The 20913-nt window shown below is 55.5% G+C and overlaps 1 protein-coding gene and 1 pseudogene across 1 annotated transcript; both read right to left on the reverse strand.

The window, feature by feature from the left end:
• Window positions 1–543: 543 nt before the first annotated feature.
• Window positions 544–10908, reverse strand: LOC133629303 (E3 ubiquitin-protein ligase RBBP6-like; annotated as a pseudogene).
• Window positions 10909–19238: 8330 nt separating this feature from the next.
• LOC133629304 (inositol 1,4,5-trisphosphate receptor-interacting protein-like 1) lies at window positions 19239–20690 on the reverse strand. Its single transcript, XM_062019958.1, has one exon. The coding sequence runs from the start codon at window positions 20688–20690 to the stop codon at window positions 19239–19241; it is 1452 nt and encodes a 483-aa protein (XP_061875942.1).
• Between the last annotated feature and the right edge of the window lie 223 nt (window positions 20691–20913).

The following is a 20913-nucleotide window of genomic DNA, read 5'->3' on the forward strand; positions in this document are numbered from 1 at the left end:
AATCAGATGTGTAACTATCACCTTGATGAAAGACAAGAAAGCAAGAGTCAAGGAGAGAAATGTAGATCAAACACCACTGTGCCCTGGGGCTTCTTTTGCCCATCTTCCTGGTTCCTGCAGCTGATTTGGAGGTTGGGTTTGGACAGGCAGCGGGAGCGTGACCCTCCTGCACAGGGGAAAGCACCACAACTCATTCCCTGCTCTTAGGAGCTGTGAGCCCTCAAAGCCTTCTGAAGGCTTTCAGAGGGTCACCCTGACAGATCAGGTTGGAAGGTGCTGGAGAAGGACTCCAACCACCAGCCCTGGGTGTCTCCCTAACATGCCTCTTCTTTCCATCTCTGCACCTCTTCTTCCTTCCTATTGGGTCCCCACGGCAGCTGAAAGTGCCTCCGCAGGGCAGGGCAGGAGGCACGAGCAGGACAGCGGCTGCTTACCTTTGGCACCTCTATTGCCCAGACAACCACTTTGGATTTTCCCCTTTGGCCGCGCTTCTTTCGGGTCACTGTCTGCCACTCGGGACCGTCTGTGTCCTCCGAGTCCTCGTCAGACCCATTTACACCTGCAAGACAGGCACACAGGTCAGCATTCAGACAGCCCACACAGTGCAGCTGCCACACAGCAGGCCAGGCAATGAGATCCTTTCCTAGAGAGGTGACACTAAGCACTTGCTACGCATTCCATGGGGATGCTCCTCCATCAGGTTCCCCGGGATGTCACGAAGGGTCAAGTCCCATCACACACCCTTCATGCCTGGGGGAGAAACCAGCCCACCTCTGGGAATGCAACAGGAGCAGGCCCAAGTTCAGCAGCAGCCCCTCAAACACAGTGATCCTTTCCCCAGCAGCAGAGGCAAGACAGTCCTGTCCAAGTGCTGACCAAAACTGCCCCAAGTGGAGCAGCAGCCGTTTGTCGTGGCCCCAGCCCAGCCAGGTGCCCAGCAGCCCGGCACAGCCCTTACCTGCCGCGCCACGCGCATGGCTGCCCGCCGCCAGCAGCCCCGCAGCATCCCTGCTGGCAGCCGTGTGCTCAGCCGCTGCCGCCGCCTCCAACAGCCCCCGCTCAGGGGCAGCAGCGCCGGCCGCCTGCGGAGGGGCATCAGCTGGGGCGGCTGCAGCCGGGCAGAGCCCAGCGGGCACATCCCGCGCGGCACCCGGCAGCACTGCCTCAGCCCGGGGCTCTGCCTGCGGGGATGGCGGCAGCGCAGCGGCGCTCTGGGCACTGCTGGGCTCCTGCCCGGCTCCTGGCGCTGCCGGCGCTGCTGCCGGCCGCTGCTCTGCGTCGGCGCCTGAGCCCGAGCCCTGTGCGGGGCTGGCTGCAGCGCTGCCGGGACACTCTGTGCTCTGCACGGGGACAGAAACAGCAGCAGGGACGCTGCTTTCCCCTGCACATCCTGTTGTCTCTTGTCTCTCAGCGTCATCCTCCAAGGTGCTGGGCTGAAATGTCGTCGCTGACACCTCTGGAAGGTCAGCCTTTGGCCATTCCTCTTCCAACGAGGAACACAGACTCTGAGGGACACAGGCTTCCGTCTGGGGCCACGATTCCTTCTCTGTGCCTCCTTCCTCCAGCGCTTCCTCAGCAGCAGTGGCCGGTTCCTCACGGTCTCTGGCCTGCGCTTTTCGGGAGGAATAGAGCCACCAGCAGCCCAGCAGTGCCAGCGCTCCGGGCACGGCATATGGGATCACGCTGCTGAAGCGCAGAGACATTGCACACAGCCTCAGCAGGATCTAGCAGGAGACACAGACAGCACGTTCAAATAGACACAGGGAACGAAACAGGAAGGCAAAAGTTTCAGAAAAGCCTTGAGGCTCCTGTTTGGGGCCCAAACCCTCCTCTGTAGCTCCCAGTGCCTCCTTTTTGGGCCACAATCAGAACTAGCACAGAGCAACACTACTCATAGCCCTGGCCAGCCTAGAGAGGTGCAAGAGTTCAGCCTAGAGATGGATCACGAGGTACAGAGTTGGATCATCCTTACCTTTGGAAGAGGTTGGAGAAGTGGCAGCAAATGAGAGATGGTTGGAAGCAAGCAGGAAGGCAAGTAGCCAAAGAAGGAGCTGAGTCCTCCCGAGGGCAGCTCAGCACAACTGGCTCTGGCTGTCCCGCTCTGAGGCTCTACAGCCCCTGGCCAGGTGAGGTCACAACACTGGGTGGGGTCTGGAACAGCCCCTGTGTGACATCAGCAGCGCCCTAAGGTCTCCCTCTCCCTTGGTGACGCCCACAGCGCTCCCCCTCCCCCTGGGATGGCCTCTGGCATCACTACTAGCCATAGTTTAGAACTACTGCTAGAGGCACAGTATTGTTCACACTGACAGGAAAAGTCTAACACTGAGCAGGGCTGCAGGGAGGAGGCAGCTGGGGTGCAAGAAATCCGCTCCAACAGTGGCTCCCTGGGACACCAGCACGGGAGGCCGGGACAGAGCGGAGACTCTGTGGGCAGGTCCTGTCAGCTCTTGCAGAAGAAGGGAGCTGCATGGTACTACAGAACTCTCCTGACAACACAAACATACAGCTTGTGAGTTCCAAGTGCCAATCAGGACTCAATAACCAGTGTGACTTTCAAGCAGGGATTCTTTTTGGCAGCGCTGGGCACACAGGGGATGGCTCCACCAAGTGTGTGCCCTGCTTAGAGCAAAACTTTCTACATGTGCCCAGACTAGATCTGCATGTTCATTGCACTTCTTCATGAGTTTCCCCCATTGTCCTGCCTCAGTCTGCCCAGGTCACTGACGACTTATTTCATAGAGACTGATGTCACTCACCCACGTCAATGACAGCAGGTGGTTCTCCTTCACTCAGCTCCAGAGGGTAACCTCCAGGGGCATCTCCACTCAGAGAATTGAGGGCTCCTGAAGAGCCTTCCTGCCCTCAAGCACATCTACACACCTGCCCAGCTTGGTGGGATCATCATACTCCCTGAGGGTGGTGGTTTAGCCCTGACTGGGTGCCAGGTGCCCACCAAGTTATAACTTTCACATGATTCCACACACGTTCTTCAGCATCATTCCCCCTCTGAAGGTCTTTCATCAGTTTCAGATTTCCTTAAAAACGACCTTGATCTCATAATTCCTGAGACAAAAACTGACCAATACTCACAAAAGCCACCAGTCTGCAGTCTGGGTGAAAGCAACTGCTGCCCCATTACAACTGTCAGCCAGCTGTCACCTCTGCCACACTGGAGCTACTCACCTACACAAGATTCCCCTATCACTGCCAATCACCTTGGATCATCCCTCATGATCCAGGTGTGGAGTGGAACTCCTCCCGAGTTCCCCACACAACCTGCTTCTCCACCACAGACGTGTCAGGCAGTTGGATAGCTTCTTTTCAGCCCTTCTGTATTCTGTCAGTTCCTTTGCCAAATCCCTGCCAAAGCAGGCGACAGGTTCCCTGGCAGCCCGGCTGCCACAGATGCTGCACCAGGGCCCAACAATGGCAAAGCAGCAGCAGGCCAAGAAGCTGGAGAAGCTGGTGGGATGATGGGTGGATCCTGCTGGCTGGAAATGGTTGGCTGGAGAAGAGGTTGCAGGTTGTGTGTTCTCGCTTGTCTGAGGAGTGTGGCTGGAGGTGGAGGCGGCGGCAGCTGCTGCTGAGGCTGCTGCTGAATCTGCTGACTGCAGCCAGTGTCATTCCTCAAGTTGTTCACAATCTGGAGGCAGAAACACTGTTAGAAAAAGGCACCATGAAACTTCAGGAGAGTCGGGAACAAAAACCTCCACAGAGGGAAATGATGGCTATCCCTGTAAGGGCTGTCAATCCTAAAATCAACCCAGAGACAGATACATGAGCACATCCCACTAAAGGCTGGTAAGAATGACTGGTCACCCAGAGCAGCTGCATTCAAAGCACTTGAGTGTTAACAGCCCATCGGAAAGGGAGGCAGTTGTGTGGAACAAGCGTGACCTGAACTGGCCACATTGTCTGTAAGGAGCTGTCAGCTTCTCTAACAACAGATCATGGCCTGGAGAAGCCAGTTGGGCCTCAGCCCATTGAGCCTTGCCTAAGGAGACCTCAGTGAACATTTCCTTCCCTTCCAACTGTTTGCAAACAGACTTTCCTCACAAACCCTCTCCACCCAAGCCATGGGGCTACCTTGCGCAGGACTTGTTGGCCTCCTAAGAGTCAGGAGAAATGTCTGTCTGATGACACGTTGGGCACTGATGTTCCTCAGGTTCCAGCAGTGCTGTTCTAATACCTGTGATGAATTAGAACCATCAGAATAGCTCTGAGCCAAACTAAGGAAATGTTTAGGGTTCAAGTCAATGACAATCCATTACAAAAGCATGTGGGTTAAATGCCTGCCTGTCTGTCTGTGGCAGACCCCAGTAAGTCACCAGAGCTGGCTGTACAGTTTTGTGGGAGACAAAAGGGCTGTGGGCAGCCTAAATGCCTTCCATATCCAATCTGGAATTCACCTGCACCATTATGCTCTCTTCTCATACTCCACCTTCTGCCTCTAGAGATCATTGAAGCAGAGACGTTCCAAGGGAAAAAAGAGCTGGCTGCCTTTTGTTTCTGTCTTTAGCACGAGAAGAGCCCTTTGCTGTTCTGAGGGTACTTCAGTTTTCAGTAGAACAGGTAACAGAGTCGCTGTGTCATCTATTTCAGCTTTCACAAGATCAGATGTAATGTTTGGAGTTAACAAACATGGCAGTAACACTTACAGTCATCACAGTCATCGTTTTGACAGCAGGGAATAACAGCTGCGTCCGTGATTAACTCTTTACACAGGGGACATAACAGCTCCTCAGGAACAGGAACATCTGAAGAGGAGGAGGAGGAGGATGGCTCCTGTGGCAAGAAGGGAGGCTTTTCCTTCTTCTTCCGAGCCTAAGCTGCCCTGGGGGGAGGGAGGGTGGGGAAAGAGAAACATTAAAGACTGGGAAAGGAAAAGTCATCCTCTCAGACTAGTCAAATCCCTTTCTGACAGCTGGAAATGCATGGAATGAATCCCACCTCTGCTCTGGCAGAGGGTCAGTGCAAAATGCAGGCTCACGAGGAGTTTAGTCTCCGAGTCATCACATATCAGAGAAGGAGGAAGTCTTTGTAACAGCTTCTGCAAAAGGAGCCCTATGACAGAAAACCACAAGTGCTCCCCATCCCTTTCTCAAACAGCCACTCTAGCAGCACCTGCTCAGTTCAGAGCAACAGCACAACTTCAGCCTGTTTCACACGTGCCATCTGATCAAAGGCAGAGGAAATCTCCAGCCAGCAGCCAGTGGTGAAAGTTGACAAGAAGCCTTTGAAACTTAAACCAGAGGCAAAAGGAGCTTTCCAAGAGAAAGACTCCCCAGGAACAGCACTGAACTCTTGGTCAGAAATGCAGGTTCTTGGCACGCTACAAGATGAAGCAACTTCCAGGGGCACCAACAGCAGCACTGCACTGTCTTCATATTGGAACGGACGACAGATGGGAAGGTTGAGATACATTGACACTGCTGCCTCCCTCACAAGGACAGATGCTGGCCCGTCTCTCTCTCACACACACACATGGTTCCTCTCGCTCACTCTCTGGCCAGTCCAATTAGCTCCCCACTTACGCATTACTGGCTGGGATGGCGTATTTCCCGTCGCTCGTCAGCATCGCGCCCTTCGTGTTGGGATCATCCACCTCCACCATGAAACTCCTGGGAATTCCAGTGCTCCTTTTCATTCTGGGAACAGCATCACAAGGGATCAGAACTTCAAATGAAGCACTTGCAGCTAGACTCTAAAGCCTGAACATCAAAATGCTGTGTTCTCAGAGTCCAGTGACTGTGGAAATCTCTCTGTGCACAGACACTGCTCTCTCGTGGTACATCCAGTGCAGCTGGAAGGCTTTCAGCCCAAAGTCCTGTGACTCGGGAGCCCTGTAAAGAAAAACCAGAACAACTCATCAGGCTGCTGACTTCAAAACCAGCAAGAACAAGCCCCACCGCGCCCACTGCCCCCAAAGCACTCACTAGAATAGAAAGAGAACAAAACTGCAACAGACCCAAAAGCCTCACACACCCACGTGTGGCAAGAGTAACTGACTGCAAGCCCACTTAGAGGGGTGCACCCTAAACCAGACCTGCAATAGAACAGGTTGTTGTCATACAAACAGGTACTGAGGAGAACTGAACTGGACTAGAACTATGAGCTCATTTCACAGATACCAAAGCACTGCAGTTGCACAGGAAAGGTCCCTCAGAACAGGAGATTACTGTCTTGTGCATTACCAACTGAAGAAGGGAAACCAAGAGCAAGCAGGTGTCTTGCTGAGGACAGCAGACCACATTACAAGGATCACAAGTGCATCTTGAGGACAACGGCTGGTAATGCATCTGTGACACCTCTGTCTCTGAGAGGAAAATCATGTCTTTGAAATCCTTAGGAAAAGCTCTCCAGAAACTCATTTCCACCATGGGTCAAATCCCTGCTCCTGAAGCCCTACATTTCATTCTAATGGTTTACACACACTGACTAAACACCCAGTAGCGGGAAAAGTAAAGAAAATAGCGTCCCTGTTTTAAATTCACCTTCATACAACAAGCTGACACAAGACATGCCAGGGGATTTAGATGCACTAGACAGAAAACAGCAAGGCTGCTGCTGACTTTGAGCTGAATGTCATGACGGCATTGAGCTAGATCTTTGCCAGGCCCGGAGTGCTTCACCACCGCGGCACTCTCAGCAGAAACACCCTCTTTGTAGAGAAATGGAGAGAAGAGGCAATCACAAAACGACAGCTGGAGACTGCCAACACACAAACAGTAACCCAAAAGTACTTCAGACTGCCGCTCAGTCATGGGCTTTGGAAGGCATTTGCAGTAGTTCTCCACACAGTGCTCTGTATTACACCTTGGTAGTTTAGACTTGGCTCTGCAGATGAATTACCAGCCTGGCTAAGAGCTCCAGCTGCACTGTGCCTCACCACTACTACCTTGTCAAGTCTGGATGTTGGCTCACACACACAGGAACTGGACTGACCCAAAAACCACAACCTGGGCTCTGCAGCACCGATGATCCAAGTGAGTTCAGGTGGAAACACATTTCTGAGCCATGCTCCTTTCTCCAAGACTATACGTCCCAGTCAGAGAGAAACTCAAACAGGCTGTGCAAACACCCCAGGAAGTCCATCCTATGAATACATCAAGCACTTCTGACTGTTTTAATTGTGGTAACTCACCTCTCCTTTCCTGAGCCATAAAAAAGAGCCAGAATGGCTGCTACAGTGAGTAGAAGCTACTAATTTGTTGTAGAAGTTGGAAATGTAATTATAGATGGTAATATGAAAAAAAAAAATCACCTGAGATTTCCTGCACAAGGTCAATGGAACACAAACAAAACACTCCCAACAGAGCTGGCTGAAATTCCCCAAGGTTAGGAAGAGACGCAGCACTACAAATGCCATGTCGAATACACGTGAACAGTGATGATGAGAAAAAGATCCAAAAAGGAACAACAGGAAAGTTGTAAAGATCACTTCTGAAAATCAACTCCTGATGCCTCTTATGACCGTGTTTACAAGGGCATGTGTCCCCCATCTCCCTTCCGCAAATGCACAGCTGGATTCCACACCCCACACAGGAGAGTCACTGGGCTGCTGGGATCAGTCACACACATGACTGAGGGAAACGAAGGCATCCGAAGGAAGGGATTTGACCAAGGCAACCCAACACAGACAAAGACATCCCCTGTGTTGCTTTCACCAGCAAACAGAAATCATATTCATATTCAGCAGCTGCACCTCAGGGCAGCAGTCAGCATGGGCTGAACTGGAAATGTCTGCTGAAATCCCAACAACTGCCTCTGAAAGGTCACATCAATCCCAGAGATACAACAACAACCCCCAGCCAACACTACACTGTGTTTTTCACTCCTGAAGAACATCAGGTTGGCGTCACAGCCAGGATCCCTACCTGGGTCTGTCAACTTGCCCCTCTGCAGCCAGCAAGGCAGAGCTTTTGTCCCCTCCTACCCCGCGGCGGCTGCCAAAGCAGCGGCACAGCCAGGACGGCGAGCTCCCGGCCGGGCTGTGCCTGCGAAACCTCTGGCCCAGCACCTGTGGGGAGAAGGGAAATGGAGTGAAAGCCCTGCCAGAGTGAGCAGCACCACACACTGCTGCTGTCAGACTGAAATGCTGGGGCGGCTCCGGGGGCTCTGGCAGCTGGGGCACCCGGGGCCTGTGCCCGGGGCCTCTGTCTCCATCTCCTGCCCCTCCTCAGCTCTCGGGTCACCCCCGCGGCTGTCCCAGCCAGGCCCAGCTCCAGCCTGGAGCTCCCATCACCAGCCCTGGGTGGGCAGCAGGCAGGAGACACCCCCCACAGCTGCCCAAGGGCCCGGCTGGCCTGAGCCCTCACCTCAGCCAGGCCACAGCTGGAACAGAGACTGTGCCTCACAGCACCGACACGGCTGTGGGCAGCTGAGGGGGCAGCGACAGCTCCCAGTGTGCCCAGCAATGAACAGGGACGGCTGGCAGCCCCTGCCCAGGGCTACAGCTCCCACATGGCCCAGGAGCCAACATGGCTGGCTGGTAGCCAGTGTCCCAGGCCTACAGCTCCCACGTGCCCCGGGGCCTCCTTCCTGCTGCCTGACCCTACAGGGACACCAGCCCCTGGCCAGGCCCCCCTGACCCTGCAGCCCCATGGCCGCCTCCCCGGAGGAGGAGGAAAATACGGGGGAGGAGCAGGGCAGAGGGACAGAGCAGGAAAGGGATGGAGCTTAAGGAGACAGGGAGTGCAGGAGGAAAAAGAACACTAAAGAGCAGGAAAGAGGGACAGAGAGAGGATTGGAAGGGCAGAAAGCAGGACAGGGGGATACACAGACACAGGCAGGGAGAGGGACAGGGGGGCAGAGAGACAGAAAAGGCAGCAGGAGAGTGGAGTGACAGAGAAATGGGACAGGGATTAGGACAGAAGGGAATAGGGAAGGACAGAGAAAGGGAGGGGAGGAAAAGCAAAGCATCCAGAGAGAGCGAGGACCAGAGAGATGTGGATCAGCAGAAGGAGGCGCAAGAGGGTGGAACAGGGATGGCCTGAGAGAGTCAGTGGAAGAGCTAAAAGGGGGTGAGGAGCAGGATGGAGGCCCAGAGAGAAGAGAGTAGTTCCAGCCAGCTGAGCAAGAGAGATGGGCAGGAAAGTGGGGACAGGCTGTGGGGGAGAGAGGGAAAATAAGGCCAGGAAGCACAACATGGTGATAGAAAAAGGCAAAGGACAGGGAGCAGGAGAGGAGAAAGGAAAAACAGCAACAGGATGTAGGACACACAGGGAGGGGTCAGAAAATACAGACAAGGAGTCCTACAGAGAAAGAGAAAGAAAAAAACAGTGATGGGCTAAAGACCGAGAGGGAGGAGGTGAAAGATGAGGGCAGGGAGCCAGACCGAGTGACAGGGGACACCAAAACTAGCAATTATGGACAACTGCCCTCATTTCTTGAGCAGTGCCCAGGAACTGCATTAGCAGGAGCCTCCAGAAGTGTGCTGCCTGCAAAAGGCCTGTCCTGGGCCCAGCCCTGCACCCTGAGAGTGCTGCCGACCATCACCTTGCAGAGTGGCCAGCACTGGGGAAGGGAAATCACCCAGCTGTTTCTTTGGGGTTTTATTGTGATGGTTTTGCTTTCAAAAAGCAACTGTGTATGCTCTAAATAGCACCTGCAAGGAAAAGGGAAGCAGGCTTCCCAGGTGGGACACCTTTAATGCCTGAACCAGGTACCAGGCTTGAGAGATTTCACAGAATCATAGAATCGAATCAGAGAATGGTGGGAGTTGGAAGGGACCTTTAGAGATCATCCAGTCCAACCCCCTGCAGAAGCAGCTCCCACCTAGATCAGGGCACACAGGAACATGTCCAGGTGGGTCTTGAAGACCTCCAAGGAAGGAGCCTCCACACCTTCCCTGGGCAGCCTGGGCCAGGGCTCCCTCACCTCTCAGTAAAAGAGTTTTTTCTTTTGTTTCAATGGAACTTGTTGTGTTGCAGCTTCATCCCATTACCCCTTGTCCTGTTGCTAGCCACAACAGAGAAAAGAGACGTCCTGACCTCCTGACACCCACTCTTTAGATATTTGTCAATGTTAATAAGGTCTCCCTTCAGTCTCCTCTTCTCCAGCCTAAACAGCCCCAGGTCCCGCAGCCTTTCCTCATGAGGAACATGTTCCAGTTCCCTGATCATTTTGTGGTCCCTGTACTGGCCTCTCTCCAGAAGTTCCCTGGAGCTGAGGAGCCCAGACCTGGACACAGGACTACAGATGAGGCCTCACCATGGCAGAGGAGAGGGGGAGCAGAACCTCCCAGCAAGGCTGCTCCCTGCTCAGCAGATTCACCAGGCAGTGAATCAGTTTCTAACATGAGCCCCTCGGGGCACCACACATCTCTCTGGCAGGGGGTGGGGGGAAAAAGGGCACCGATAACCCCAAGCAAGGTGGGCCAGGCCCTGGACTGACTAGCTGAGGGCTGGACTTCTCAGGAGAAAGGTAGTGCCCAAGACCAGCAAAAAGCACCCTTCCTGCCCCAAAGCCTCCTGACGACACTCTTTTGCTGCCCACAGGCCAGTCATCCCCCCGGCTCTGTCTCTGGCCCTCGCTGCATCCTGCCTGGCCCTGGGACGGACGCCCCATCCTGAGCCCTCAGCCCAGGCCCACGGGAGGGGACGCTGGTGCTTTGGGGGGTGTCTGCTCCTGGGCACCCACCTCTGCCAGGCTTCTCCAATCTGCCGGGCCAGCCCTTGGGGACAAGCCCCTCTCACCCAGCACCAAGGGCATTTGCGGGGGTGTCCTGTTTGCAGGGGACAAATGTTGGAGGGAGCAGAGAGAAGGGGGCTCTCACCTGGCCAGCAGCCCCACGGCACTGTGCCGGGTCTCAGGGTGGAGCAGTGCTTCCCAGCCGTGCTTGCGCTCGAATTCACGCACCTCGGCCTCGTAACCCAGGTAGTACAGCAGCTTCCTCAGGGTCCGCATCGCAAACCCGCGCCCAGGTCACACTGGGAGCCCCTGGCCTCAGCTCCAGAGCCGTGTCAGGGATGGCAGGACCGGCACGGGGCACCTGCCGGGGATGATGGGAGAGCGGCCTTCCTGCTGCCATTCTCAGGGCCCAAAGCGTCACGGGCAGCACCCAGCCCCCCGTGCCCCTGCACACAGCCTGCGCTTGAGGCCCAGCAGCCCCATGCTGAGGGTCCCACCCGCGTGCTGCGGCCACAGGAGCCCTCAGAGCCCGACAACGGCTGCCCAGAGGGGAGCCAGAGCCCCGCACAGCCAATGGCAGCGCAGCAGGCGGGCGCAGCCCTGATGGACGTGTGAGCGCAGCCAATCAGAGGCCGCAGCGCCTCAGGGAGGGCGGGCCCAGCGCAAGGCGGTGACAGGCCCGCAGCCAATCAGAGGCGGCGGAGCCTCAGGGCGGGCTCTGCAAAGCCCCTGAGCCACAGGCAGAGGCAGAGCGAGAGAGACGGGAGCTGCTGGACACAGGCCCCCAGGGGTGAGTGCTGAGGGGCCGGCACATGGCTGTGGGCAGCGAAGGCTGCGGCCCTGCAGAGGAGAAGGCTGAGCTCAGGGGCCCTTCTCAGCGCTGAGGGCTCCCTGCAGGGCAGGGGGCGAGAGGCTGGGGCCGGCGTGTGCTGTGTGGTGGGCAGGGACGGGACACGGGGTGCCGGGCACACGCTGACACAGGGGAAGCGCTGCTGGAACAGCAGGAGAAGCTTCGTGACTGTGACACAAGGCCCTGAGCTGTGGATGGGCACACTGAGCTAAGGACTGCGCCTCAGCCAGCACCAGAGACCCCCAGAGACCCTCCCTCGAGCAGTTTGGGGCTATCGGGAGGCTCTGTGGGCTACTGGGAGGAACTGGGTGTTAGTGGGGGTGACTGGGAGTTACTGGGGGGGCTCTTTGGGAGGCACAAGGGGCTACTAATGGGTGAACTGGGAGTCACTGGGCTGCCCTGGAGGCTACTGGGAAGTACTGGGTGTTACTGGAGGTGAACAGATTTACTGGGGAGCTATTTGGGGCTACTAAGGGATGAACTGGAGGCTACTGGGAGGCACTGGGAAGTCCTGGAAGTTACTGAGTGTGAACTGGGAAGTCCTGGGTGTTACTGGGGCCTATCTGGGGCTTCCGGAGGCTACTGGGAGGGACAAGGGGCTACTGAGCGGTGAACTGGGGGGAACTGGCGGCTACTGGAAGTGAGCTGGGAAATACTGGGGAGCACTGGGAGTTTCTGGGGGAAAACTGGGAGCTACTGGGGAACTATTAGAGCCTTCTGGGGACTCCTGAGAGGCACAAGCGACTCCTGAGGGGTCAACTAGGATCTTCTGGGAGGCACTGGGAGCTCCCGGGCTGGTTTCTGTGGGGAGGGGTCCCCTGTGTGACCCCCACACACACTCTCTGCCCCCCCAGTCTCAGCACTATGGGACCATGTCCCTGGGCACTCCCCAGCCTTTCCGAGCTCTGAGTGCTCTCAGAGCGCTGCTGCCACTCGGACACGCCGCCTTGCACATGGGAGGGGGCAGGTCTGGCGTGGGGAGGGGGCGGCTGGGTGGCCAAGACCCCCCTTAATGTAGGACTCCCCAAGCCCAGGGTTGCTGTCCTGCTATCGGCCGGGGCTGCCCCGCACCCAGCAGCCCAACGGCAGCACCTTGAGCATCGGCTGCAGCAGCGGCAGCGTGAGGGGCTTCCTCAGCCAGGACACGCTGATGGTGGGGAGGGGGCACAGCAGGGGAGGAACATGGAGGAGGATTTTGCCACAAGCATTTTGTGGCGTGGGGAGGGACTTCTGGGGCTTCATAAGCCAGAAAAAAATGACTGGGGGAAGGAGGCATTTTGGGGTGTTTGGGGATATTGAGGAGTCTTGGTGGGTTTTGGGTCCCCTTCTCACCCTGAGCCCCTCCCCTGGTGTTAAACGTGTTGGTGCCAGAGCAAACGCTCAGCTTTGAGTGGGGGTTTGGGGCCTTTTGAGTTGTTTTGAGACCCTGATGAGTCTTGGGGAGTGTTTTGGAGTGTCTTGTGGGGGTTTTAGGGTGCCCCCTGCCCTCAATTTCCCCCCAGGAGTTGAACATCTTGGTGCTGGAGCAGTCGTTGGCCGAGGCCCTGGAGCTGCAGGGTTTCGCCTTTGCTGCCGCCCGTTTCCATGGGCTGTTTGGTTTGGCCGTTCAGGCGGTGCCAGCCTGTGTCAACACGATGTGCCGGCGCCTCCTCAGCAGCAACGTCTTCACCTTCCACCTCCAAGGTACGGAGGGGACCCCAAAATCCCCCCTCCTCGAGCAGGACACTCATGACTTGCTGCTGACAGGGGCAGCCCATGGTTGAGTGCTGTGGCCTGTCGTGCATCTGCACCTCGTCTCAGCACTTTTGCAACTGCATCCTGACACAGATGGGCTCAGGAACAAGTGCTGCTGCGCTGCCCTGACATGGGGCCATTTTTATCCCACCTTCAGGGCCCTTTCAGTGGCACCAACCCTGGCAGCAGCAGCAGTGGGCAGGTTTGAGCCCTGCCAGTTCCCCATCCAGAAGCTGCTGGTTTCGTTAGTTGTGTCCAGCAGCTGCTGCAGGCTCTGATGGGAAAAGTGGCTGGAGCAGCAGGACTCTGCAGCAGAGCTGGGCTCTGCCCCTCTCCTTCACTGCAGGGTCTCAGCAGCAGTCATCAGGCAGCAGTGAGGAGCAGCTGCAGTTATAGCAGTGTTTCTTTGCCCCGTTGGACTGTGTAAGATTGACCAGAGGCTCCTGTTATGTTTTGCAGCTCTGGGGCCTCTGTGCTGGTGCTGCACAACTGCAGTGTTACGTGTGCAATGGAACCACTGCCATGGGAAGTTAGTGACAAAGAATTACAAGCAATTCCAAAGAGAAAACAAAAGCAAAGGCCCCTTTGCCTCCTGGTGTCTGTGCAGCACGGCCTGGCTCCCCTCCCTGTGCCCTGCAGCTAAGGGCCATCTCACCAGCCCAGCCCTGGCTGGACACCCAGCCCCAGGACACGGGGGCTCTCAGCCCCCTCCATGGCCACGCCGGACTTGCACAGAGGGGTGAGAGCAAATGGTCTGCCTGTGGGTCTCATGGCTGCTCTCAGCCTCCTCAGCCATCCTCACTGGTGTCTGTTAAAGTCCTTAGATGGAGGGGAACCAGGACACCGTTTGGGGTTTGCCGGTGCTGCTGGGTTTGCCAGATTTGGCCCTGGCTGTGGGCTACAGTGGGTCCTGCAGCATCCCTGGGATCCCATCCCCCGAACCCAGAGGGACAAGCTGACCCCCCCCAAGAGGGTTTTCTCAGCAGCACGACCCCAGGGAGCCCCCCCGATGCTGAGGTGACAGCAAAGGCCTCCTCCTCACAAGAGAGTGAGAGAGAGAGAGACCTGTGTGAGGACAGAGATGTTACAGTCAGCTCAGCGCACTGACCAGATGCCCGTTTGCCATCATAGAACTCCAGTAACAGAGTCCATGCAGCTGCTCTCCATTGCCTTTGTCCAGCTGCTGTGTGTGTTGCACTTCTGCCACTGAAGCAGGAGCCTTGTAATGCCTCGGACCCAAAAACTCTGGCTTCTGTCTGATGCTGTGGCCCGGTCATATGCCAGGGGTCTCAGGAAACTGTATCATCTACAACTGTTCCTTCTCATTCCAGGGGATGTCCTCACCTAGCAGGGGGCAATTGTGCATCTTCAATCAGAGCGTTTTGGGAGGCCTCAAAGGCTTCTTGTTGCTGTTTGGTCCCCTGCCCAACAACCTTCTTCCTAATCGGTTTCTGCAAAGGGCATGTTAACACTGCCAGGTGTGGGGTCAAAGCCTTCCAATGCCCTAAAAGTCCCCAGAAGGTCTGTACTGGCTTCACTGTCCTTGGCACAAGAAAGCACTGAACTGTTTGCTACACTTTATTTGGTGTTGCTGTAGTCTGGCCATGCCAGACTGTTCCCCAGAATTCCCCAGGAATACCAGGGCCCTGTGTTCTCTTTGGATTCAGTGCCCAACCTCAGCCCTGTGAGTATGTTTTTGGTGATCCAGCAGCTATGGCAGCTTCTGGCTGTGAGTCTGCCATCATCAGTAGATCATCAGTGTAACAGTCACCCTGATGGTGGCCAAGCCTAGAGCTGCATCCTTTGGTGTTGACCTTTGGTGGCAAAGGGGAGGAACTGTGTGAGTGGCCCTGAGCCAATACCTGGGAAGTCTATTGCTTTTGCTACCAGGTAAAGGCAAACTGGTGCTGGCTTTCTGAAGCAATTGCAGGCAAGACAAGAGCTCTCATAGGTAGGAGGGGAGCCGGGCAGGAGCTGAGCAGTGCCCAGAGCGCTCCCGGGGAAGCGGCCACAGGCGCTGAGGAAGCACAGGAGGAACGAGGGATAGAGGAGGAATCCTGCCCCAAAGCAGTAGCCGCCGTCCCTGCTGGCTGTTCTGTCCTCCTGCTTCCTGACAGCACAGTGTCCCAGGCAGGGCTGAGGCTGAGGTGCCAACCCAGCCCCGTGGCCATCAGCAGCGCCGGCAGCGCCAGCAGCGTGTGCGGGACCCCGCCGGAGCCGAGCCGTGCCCAGAGCGCTGCTGCGCTGCCGCCATCCCCGCAGGCAGAGCCCCGGGCTGCGAGCGGGGCCGTTGCCGGCTGTGGCACACGCAGCCCCTTCCCCGCCGCTCAGCACACGGCTGCCAGGAGGGATGCTGGCGGCTGGGTGCCGGCGGGCAGCCAAGTGGATGACACGGCAGGTGTGGGCCGCTCGGCCCCATTGGTCTCTTTGGCTTTTGGCTTCAAGATCCTAGATGGTTTGTGCTGGGGAAGGGCTCACTGTGTGTGAAGGGCTGCTGCTGAACTCGGGCCTCCTGTGGTGGCATTCCCAGAGCTGGGCTGGGTGGTCCCAAGTCGTCAAGGGAAGCTTTCAGTGGGCTCTGTGTGATGGGACTTGACCCTTTCTGACATCCTGGGGAACCTGATGCAGGAGCATCCCAACAGAATGCGTAGCAAGTGCTCAGTGGCATCTCTCTACAAAAGGATCTCTTCTCCTGGGCTGGTGTGTGGGAGCTGCGTTGCGTGGGCTGTCTGAATGCTGACATGGTGCCTTTCTGTCAGGTTTAAGTGCAACTAACATGGACTTGGAGGACACAGACGGTCCTCCGTCCTGCCGAGGGCCAGACAGTGAGTTGCCAGAACCATCACCGAAAGAAAAAATCCAGGCAGTCTAATGTCCTTGTGTGGGAAATAGAGGTGCCCAAGGTAAGCAGCCACTGTCCTGCTCGTGCCTCCTGCCCTGCCCTACACAGCCATCTCCTGCTTCTTCCATCTCAGGGCCACCCCAGGGAGATACAGAATCAGCCAACGAGGGTTTCAGCGTTAGGGCTACACCCTGGAATGGTTGCTGGAGTCCTTTTTCTCCATCACTTCCCACCCTGATCTGTCAGGATGATGCTTTGAAAGCCTTCAGAAGGCTTTGAGGGTTCACAATCCCTGAGAGTAGGGAATGAGTTGTGGTGCATTCCCCTGTGCAGGAGGGTCACGTTGCAGCTGCCTGTCCAAACCCAACCTCCAAATCAGCTGCGGGAACCAGGAAGATGGGCAAAAGAAGCCCCAGGGCACAGTGGTGTTTGATCTACATTTCTCTCCTTGACTCTTGCTTTCTTGTCTTTCATCAAGGTGATAGTTACACGTCTGATTGGCAAGCAAGGACAATTTATTAACCGCTTGAGGAGAGAGTCTGGGGCCAAAATTTCTCTCTCAGCGCTCCCTGATGTCGATGACTACGAAGTCTGTCACATCAAAGGTAAGAGGAGCCTTTTTGTTCAGAGTCTAGAGCGTAGCTTGGGGGCTGCAGCTTGGGGGCTGCAGCTGCCCCGTGTCTGCCAAGGACAGGAGCAGGAACTGGCTGCTGCAGCTGCTGTTGGGCATTTGCTGTTCCTTTGAAGGAGAGCCTTTTAAAAACAGCAAAGTGCAGAGAAAATAGAAGACAGACTCCTCTGAGCAAAGCCACTCCATTCTTCAGGTAATTACCCTCCCAATGAAATGCATTTCTCTGCTGTGCTGTGTGTTGGCTGTGAGGGGCAGGAGCTCTGCTCCCGTGCTGCTGAGGAGTCAGCTTTTCTGTGTCAGGGGTGCTCTTTTTTGGGATAGAACTCACTTTTATCACTGAAAATTGGAGGAATCTTGGCACACGACGTGGAAAGGGCTCCTCTCTCTGTGCCTTAGTGCAGTCAGGAGAGCTGCAGTGCCCATTAGTCTTTTTCCTCTCTGCCCTGTGTTTTCCCTTGTGCTGCCTTGAAGATGACTTCACACACAAGTAACTCCTCAACAAGCATCTGGGCCGTAAGTCAAGCAGGACAGTCCTGTTGCAAAGGGCACTTCTGCAGGCTCTGCTCTGTCCCACCCTGGAGATGGAGCTGTCCTGGACAAAGCAGGACACAACTCCTGCTCCAGAGAAGCAAAGGGAACAGGATCACAATCAGAATATCAGACCAATCCTAATGGGGCCTGACTCTGTCTGCAAGCCAAAGTGTGCTGAGTCCTGACACTCCCTGCTTTACCCTCCTCTAAGTGGTACAAATGAGGGATTTGTCTGCTCTTCAAATGAGAGACGACTTTCTATGTCCCATTGCCCAGCCAGACAACCCAGAGGTGAAGACTGTTAGAACAGGATCCTTCCCTTTCAGATAGGTCCTGCTTGAATATGTGCACTGGGAAATGTCCCGGGGCTGGTCTGGAGCTCTGAATGGCTTTCAGTGCTTTCTTAACAAAGACAGAATTGCCAGGTGTAGGAGGGGAATTGCTGTGTTTCCTGAGAAATCACTGAAAAGATGAATGAAAAAGAGTTCCAACAGGTCTGTGTGAAAGATTCACCGAGGAGGGCAAGGGGAGAGCTTCCCAGCACGGCCGTGGCAACTCAGGATGGCTGCTGCTGCCTCGTGGATCTTGCCATGGGATGTGTAGGAAAGGACCAAACCAAGGCAAAGGGTGAGATCAGGTGGTTTCTGGAGGAACAGAGGTGGGAAAACAGAGAGAAAAGGGGTTGAAAGGAGCAGTCCACTTCTGTGGCCTTGCCTTGCAGCTGATCACCACAGCCTGTCCTGCTTTCCCAATACCTGCACATCTGACAGGGCCAGTGCCAGACAACTGTCAGATGGAGCCGCTGCTAACCAAGGCTGAGTGCTGGAGGTAACTGCTCCTCAAATACGTGATTAACATATTTGAGAAGGGGAAGCAGTTGCTGTGTAGGTGGTAAGCCACAGGAGAAAAAGGGGGTGAGAATGTCAGAACACCACCTCTGCAGATACCAAGGTCAGGGGAGATGGAGTGGAAGGAGGTGCCCAGGCACTAGAGGAGAGATTCCCCTGCAACCTGTGGTGAAAACCATGGTGAAACAGCTGTGCCTCTGCAGCCCCTGGGAGTCCACAGTGGAGCAGAGATTCACCTGTAGCCCATGGAGAATCCCACACCAGAGCAGGTGGATGTCCCAGAGAGGCTGTGACTGCCTGGGAAGGAAGTTCCTGGCAGGACATGGGAACCTGTGGTGAGTGGAGCCCACGCTGGACTGGGTTTGCGGTCAAGGCTTGTGACCCCATGGGGAAACCACGCTGGAGCGGTCTGTTCCTGAAGGGTTGTTTTCCTCTGGATGAAACCCACGCTGGGACAGTTCATGAAAACTGTGGCCCATGGGAAGGATGTATGTTGGAAAAGTTCATGGAGGACTATTTCATGTGGGAGGGACCCTACACTGTACTAAGGACAGTGTGAGGAGTCTTCCCCTGAGAGAAAACAGCAACAGAGACCATCCGTGATAAACTGGCTGTAGCCCTCATTCCCAATCCCACTCTGCTGCTCTTGGGGAGGAGGTAGAAACTCAGGAAGAAAAGAGGTGTGGGGGGAAGCATTTTAAGATTCAGTTTTATCTCTCATTTCCTTACTCAATTTTGACAGTTAACAAATCCAACCATTTCTGCAGCAGTTTGGTCTGTTTTGTCTATGATGACAATTGCTGAGTTATCTCCCTGTCCTTATCTTGACAAAGTATTCATCTGTGGAGGATGACAAATGATTCCAATTGCCCCAACATAGGGACATCAGTGAAATCAGAGACCACTGCCTCAGCTGTTCTGCCAAATGCTCCCTGCATCTGGGCAGCCCAGCATTCAGCAGCCTGTGTCTGCCTTCCCCACAAAGGGATGCACAGACACTCACAGCCTCAGTGTTTGTTCAAACAGACATTTATTCAACTGTGTCTTCAAACAACTAACTATGTACATGGTCAAGCTCCCAGAGGCAATGGGCTCCATTTTTCCTCCTACATGAGGTGTCCATCTGCCGTCAGCTGTGAGCCTCACCAACAGAGCTCTGCCTGGAGACTTCTATCGCTTTCCGTAGATCAGCAGTCTTGCAAGCTTATCTTTCAGCTTATCAAAGTCCCGCAGAGCCTTGGCATAGGCAGCTATATCCTCCACCAGGTGCTGGAAGAGGTTGAGTGGTTCAGCCTCTCGGAAGCCTGGTGGCAAGACAATCTCCTCTGGCACATTCTCATTCCCAAAGAAGAAGTGGTTGAGGCACCTCTCCTCCACGCAGTGGCCCAGGTACCGCATGATTTCCCCCAGGCGCATCAGGAAATGCCTCCTGCGCCAGCCTGACTGGGGTGTGCTGGCCATGAGGTGCATCACTACTGTCTTCATGATATACGTGGAAAAGCTGTATCCCAGCAGGATGCGGGTGCAGAGATGCAGGCAATGGAGGTGGTAGCTGCCAGGCTTCCAGGCCACATGCCTGAAGAACTTCACCTCTGCCACAGCACAGCTCTCAAACCACATCGTGCTTGGGGTGAAAACAGCGTCAGGTGAGGTCTCGCTGGTCACAAAGATGTCTGAGTCACCTTGCTGCACCCCAAAGATCAACTCAAAGGTGAGGATTTTCTGTCTGCAGTTTCTCACCTCAAATTTGCAGGAGCGCCTAGAGGGCAGCATCACAAGGGGTTGTGAACGTGACAGAAGAAAGAAGCTCCAGGCTGATACCATCAAGTGACAGAACCAGCAGGCAGTTTTCTCCACATCCAGGTAGTGGTCAGTGCAGAGGTGGTCAAAGAAGTTGGTGACCTCATCACTCCTCCATTCTTGCTCGGGGTGATGGAGGAAGCAGAGCACGTCTCCTGTCGGCTCCTCTCCACTGCAGGTGCACTCCGGCTGCACACGGATGCGAAAGCCCCTTCCCGGCAGCTCCTGTGCAGTGTCAGGCTCCAGGTGGAAGGAGTACCCTTGGGGGGCCTTCAGGGGCACAAGCATGCGGTGTGTGATGTCCTTCTCACAAGGATTCCAGCCTTCAAAGCTGCTGCCCACCCCGATGGCTGGCTGCAGCACCGGGGAGAAACTTTCTGCCAAGATTTTTTGGCTGATTAAGACAAATCTGTCCATCAGCTTCTTTGCCATCTCACTCTGTGAAGCCAGGTTCTGAACTTGCCACTGTATGTGTTTGTCTAAAAACCCTACAAAGTCATATCCTTCATTTTCCACTTTCGCCTGCTCATTGTTGCTGCTGGAGCTCTCCTCTCCACTGCTGTGGTCTGGCTCACGGCTCCTTTTCCTGAGCCACCAGAGGAGCCCCAAGAGCAGAACCAGGACTGCAGCAGCGACCCAGAATTGCCAGTGCTGCAAGCCATGAAGAAGCATGGCTCCCCAGGCAAAGCCATACTGCCCCTGGTGTGTCTGCTCCAGCTGCTCCATCAGCTGAGTGGTCTCCAGGCTCAGCTGCAACTCAGTCTGCTTCAGGCGCTGGCGCGTGACTTCATCCAGTGCATCGCTGACCGGCTGTGGTGCCATGATAAGGAATGACACAACAAAGAAACATATGAGCTCCATGGCCTGCAGGAGGGGGGATAGAATAGATTTAGAGGGGTGGGAAGGAGGGAGCTGGCAGTGGGGAAAACAGGGCTGGGAGAGGGGTCAGGTTGGAGAGAGGCTGAGGCAGGGGGGAGGCACAAGGCCTGCACCAGCCCTGCCAGCGACTGAGCCCTGGGTGACGCACCTGAGCCCACCCCTGAGG

Source organism: Colius striatus, unplaced genomic scaffold, assembly GCF_028858725.1.
Source record: "Colius striatus isolate bColStr4 unplaced genomic scaffold, bColStr4.1.hap1 scaffold_38, whole genome shotgun sequence".
Lineage (NCBI taxonomy): Eukaryota > Metazoa > Chordata > Aves > Coliiformes > Coliidae > Colius > Colius striatus.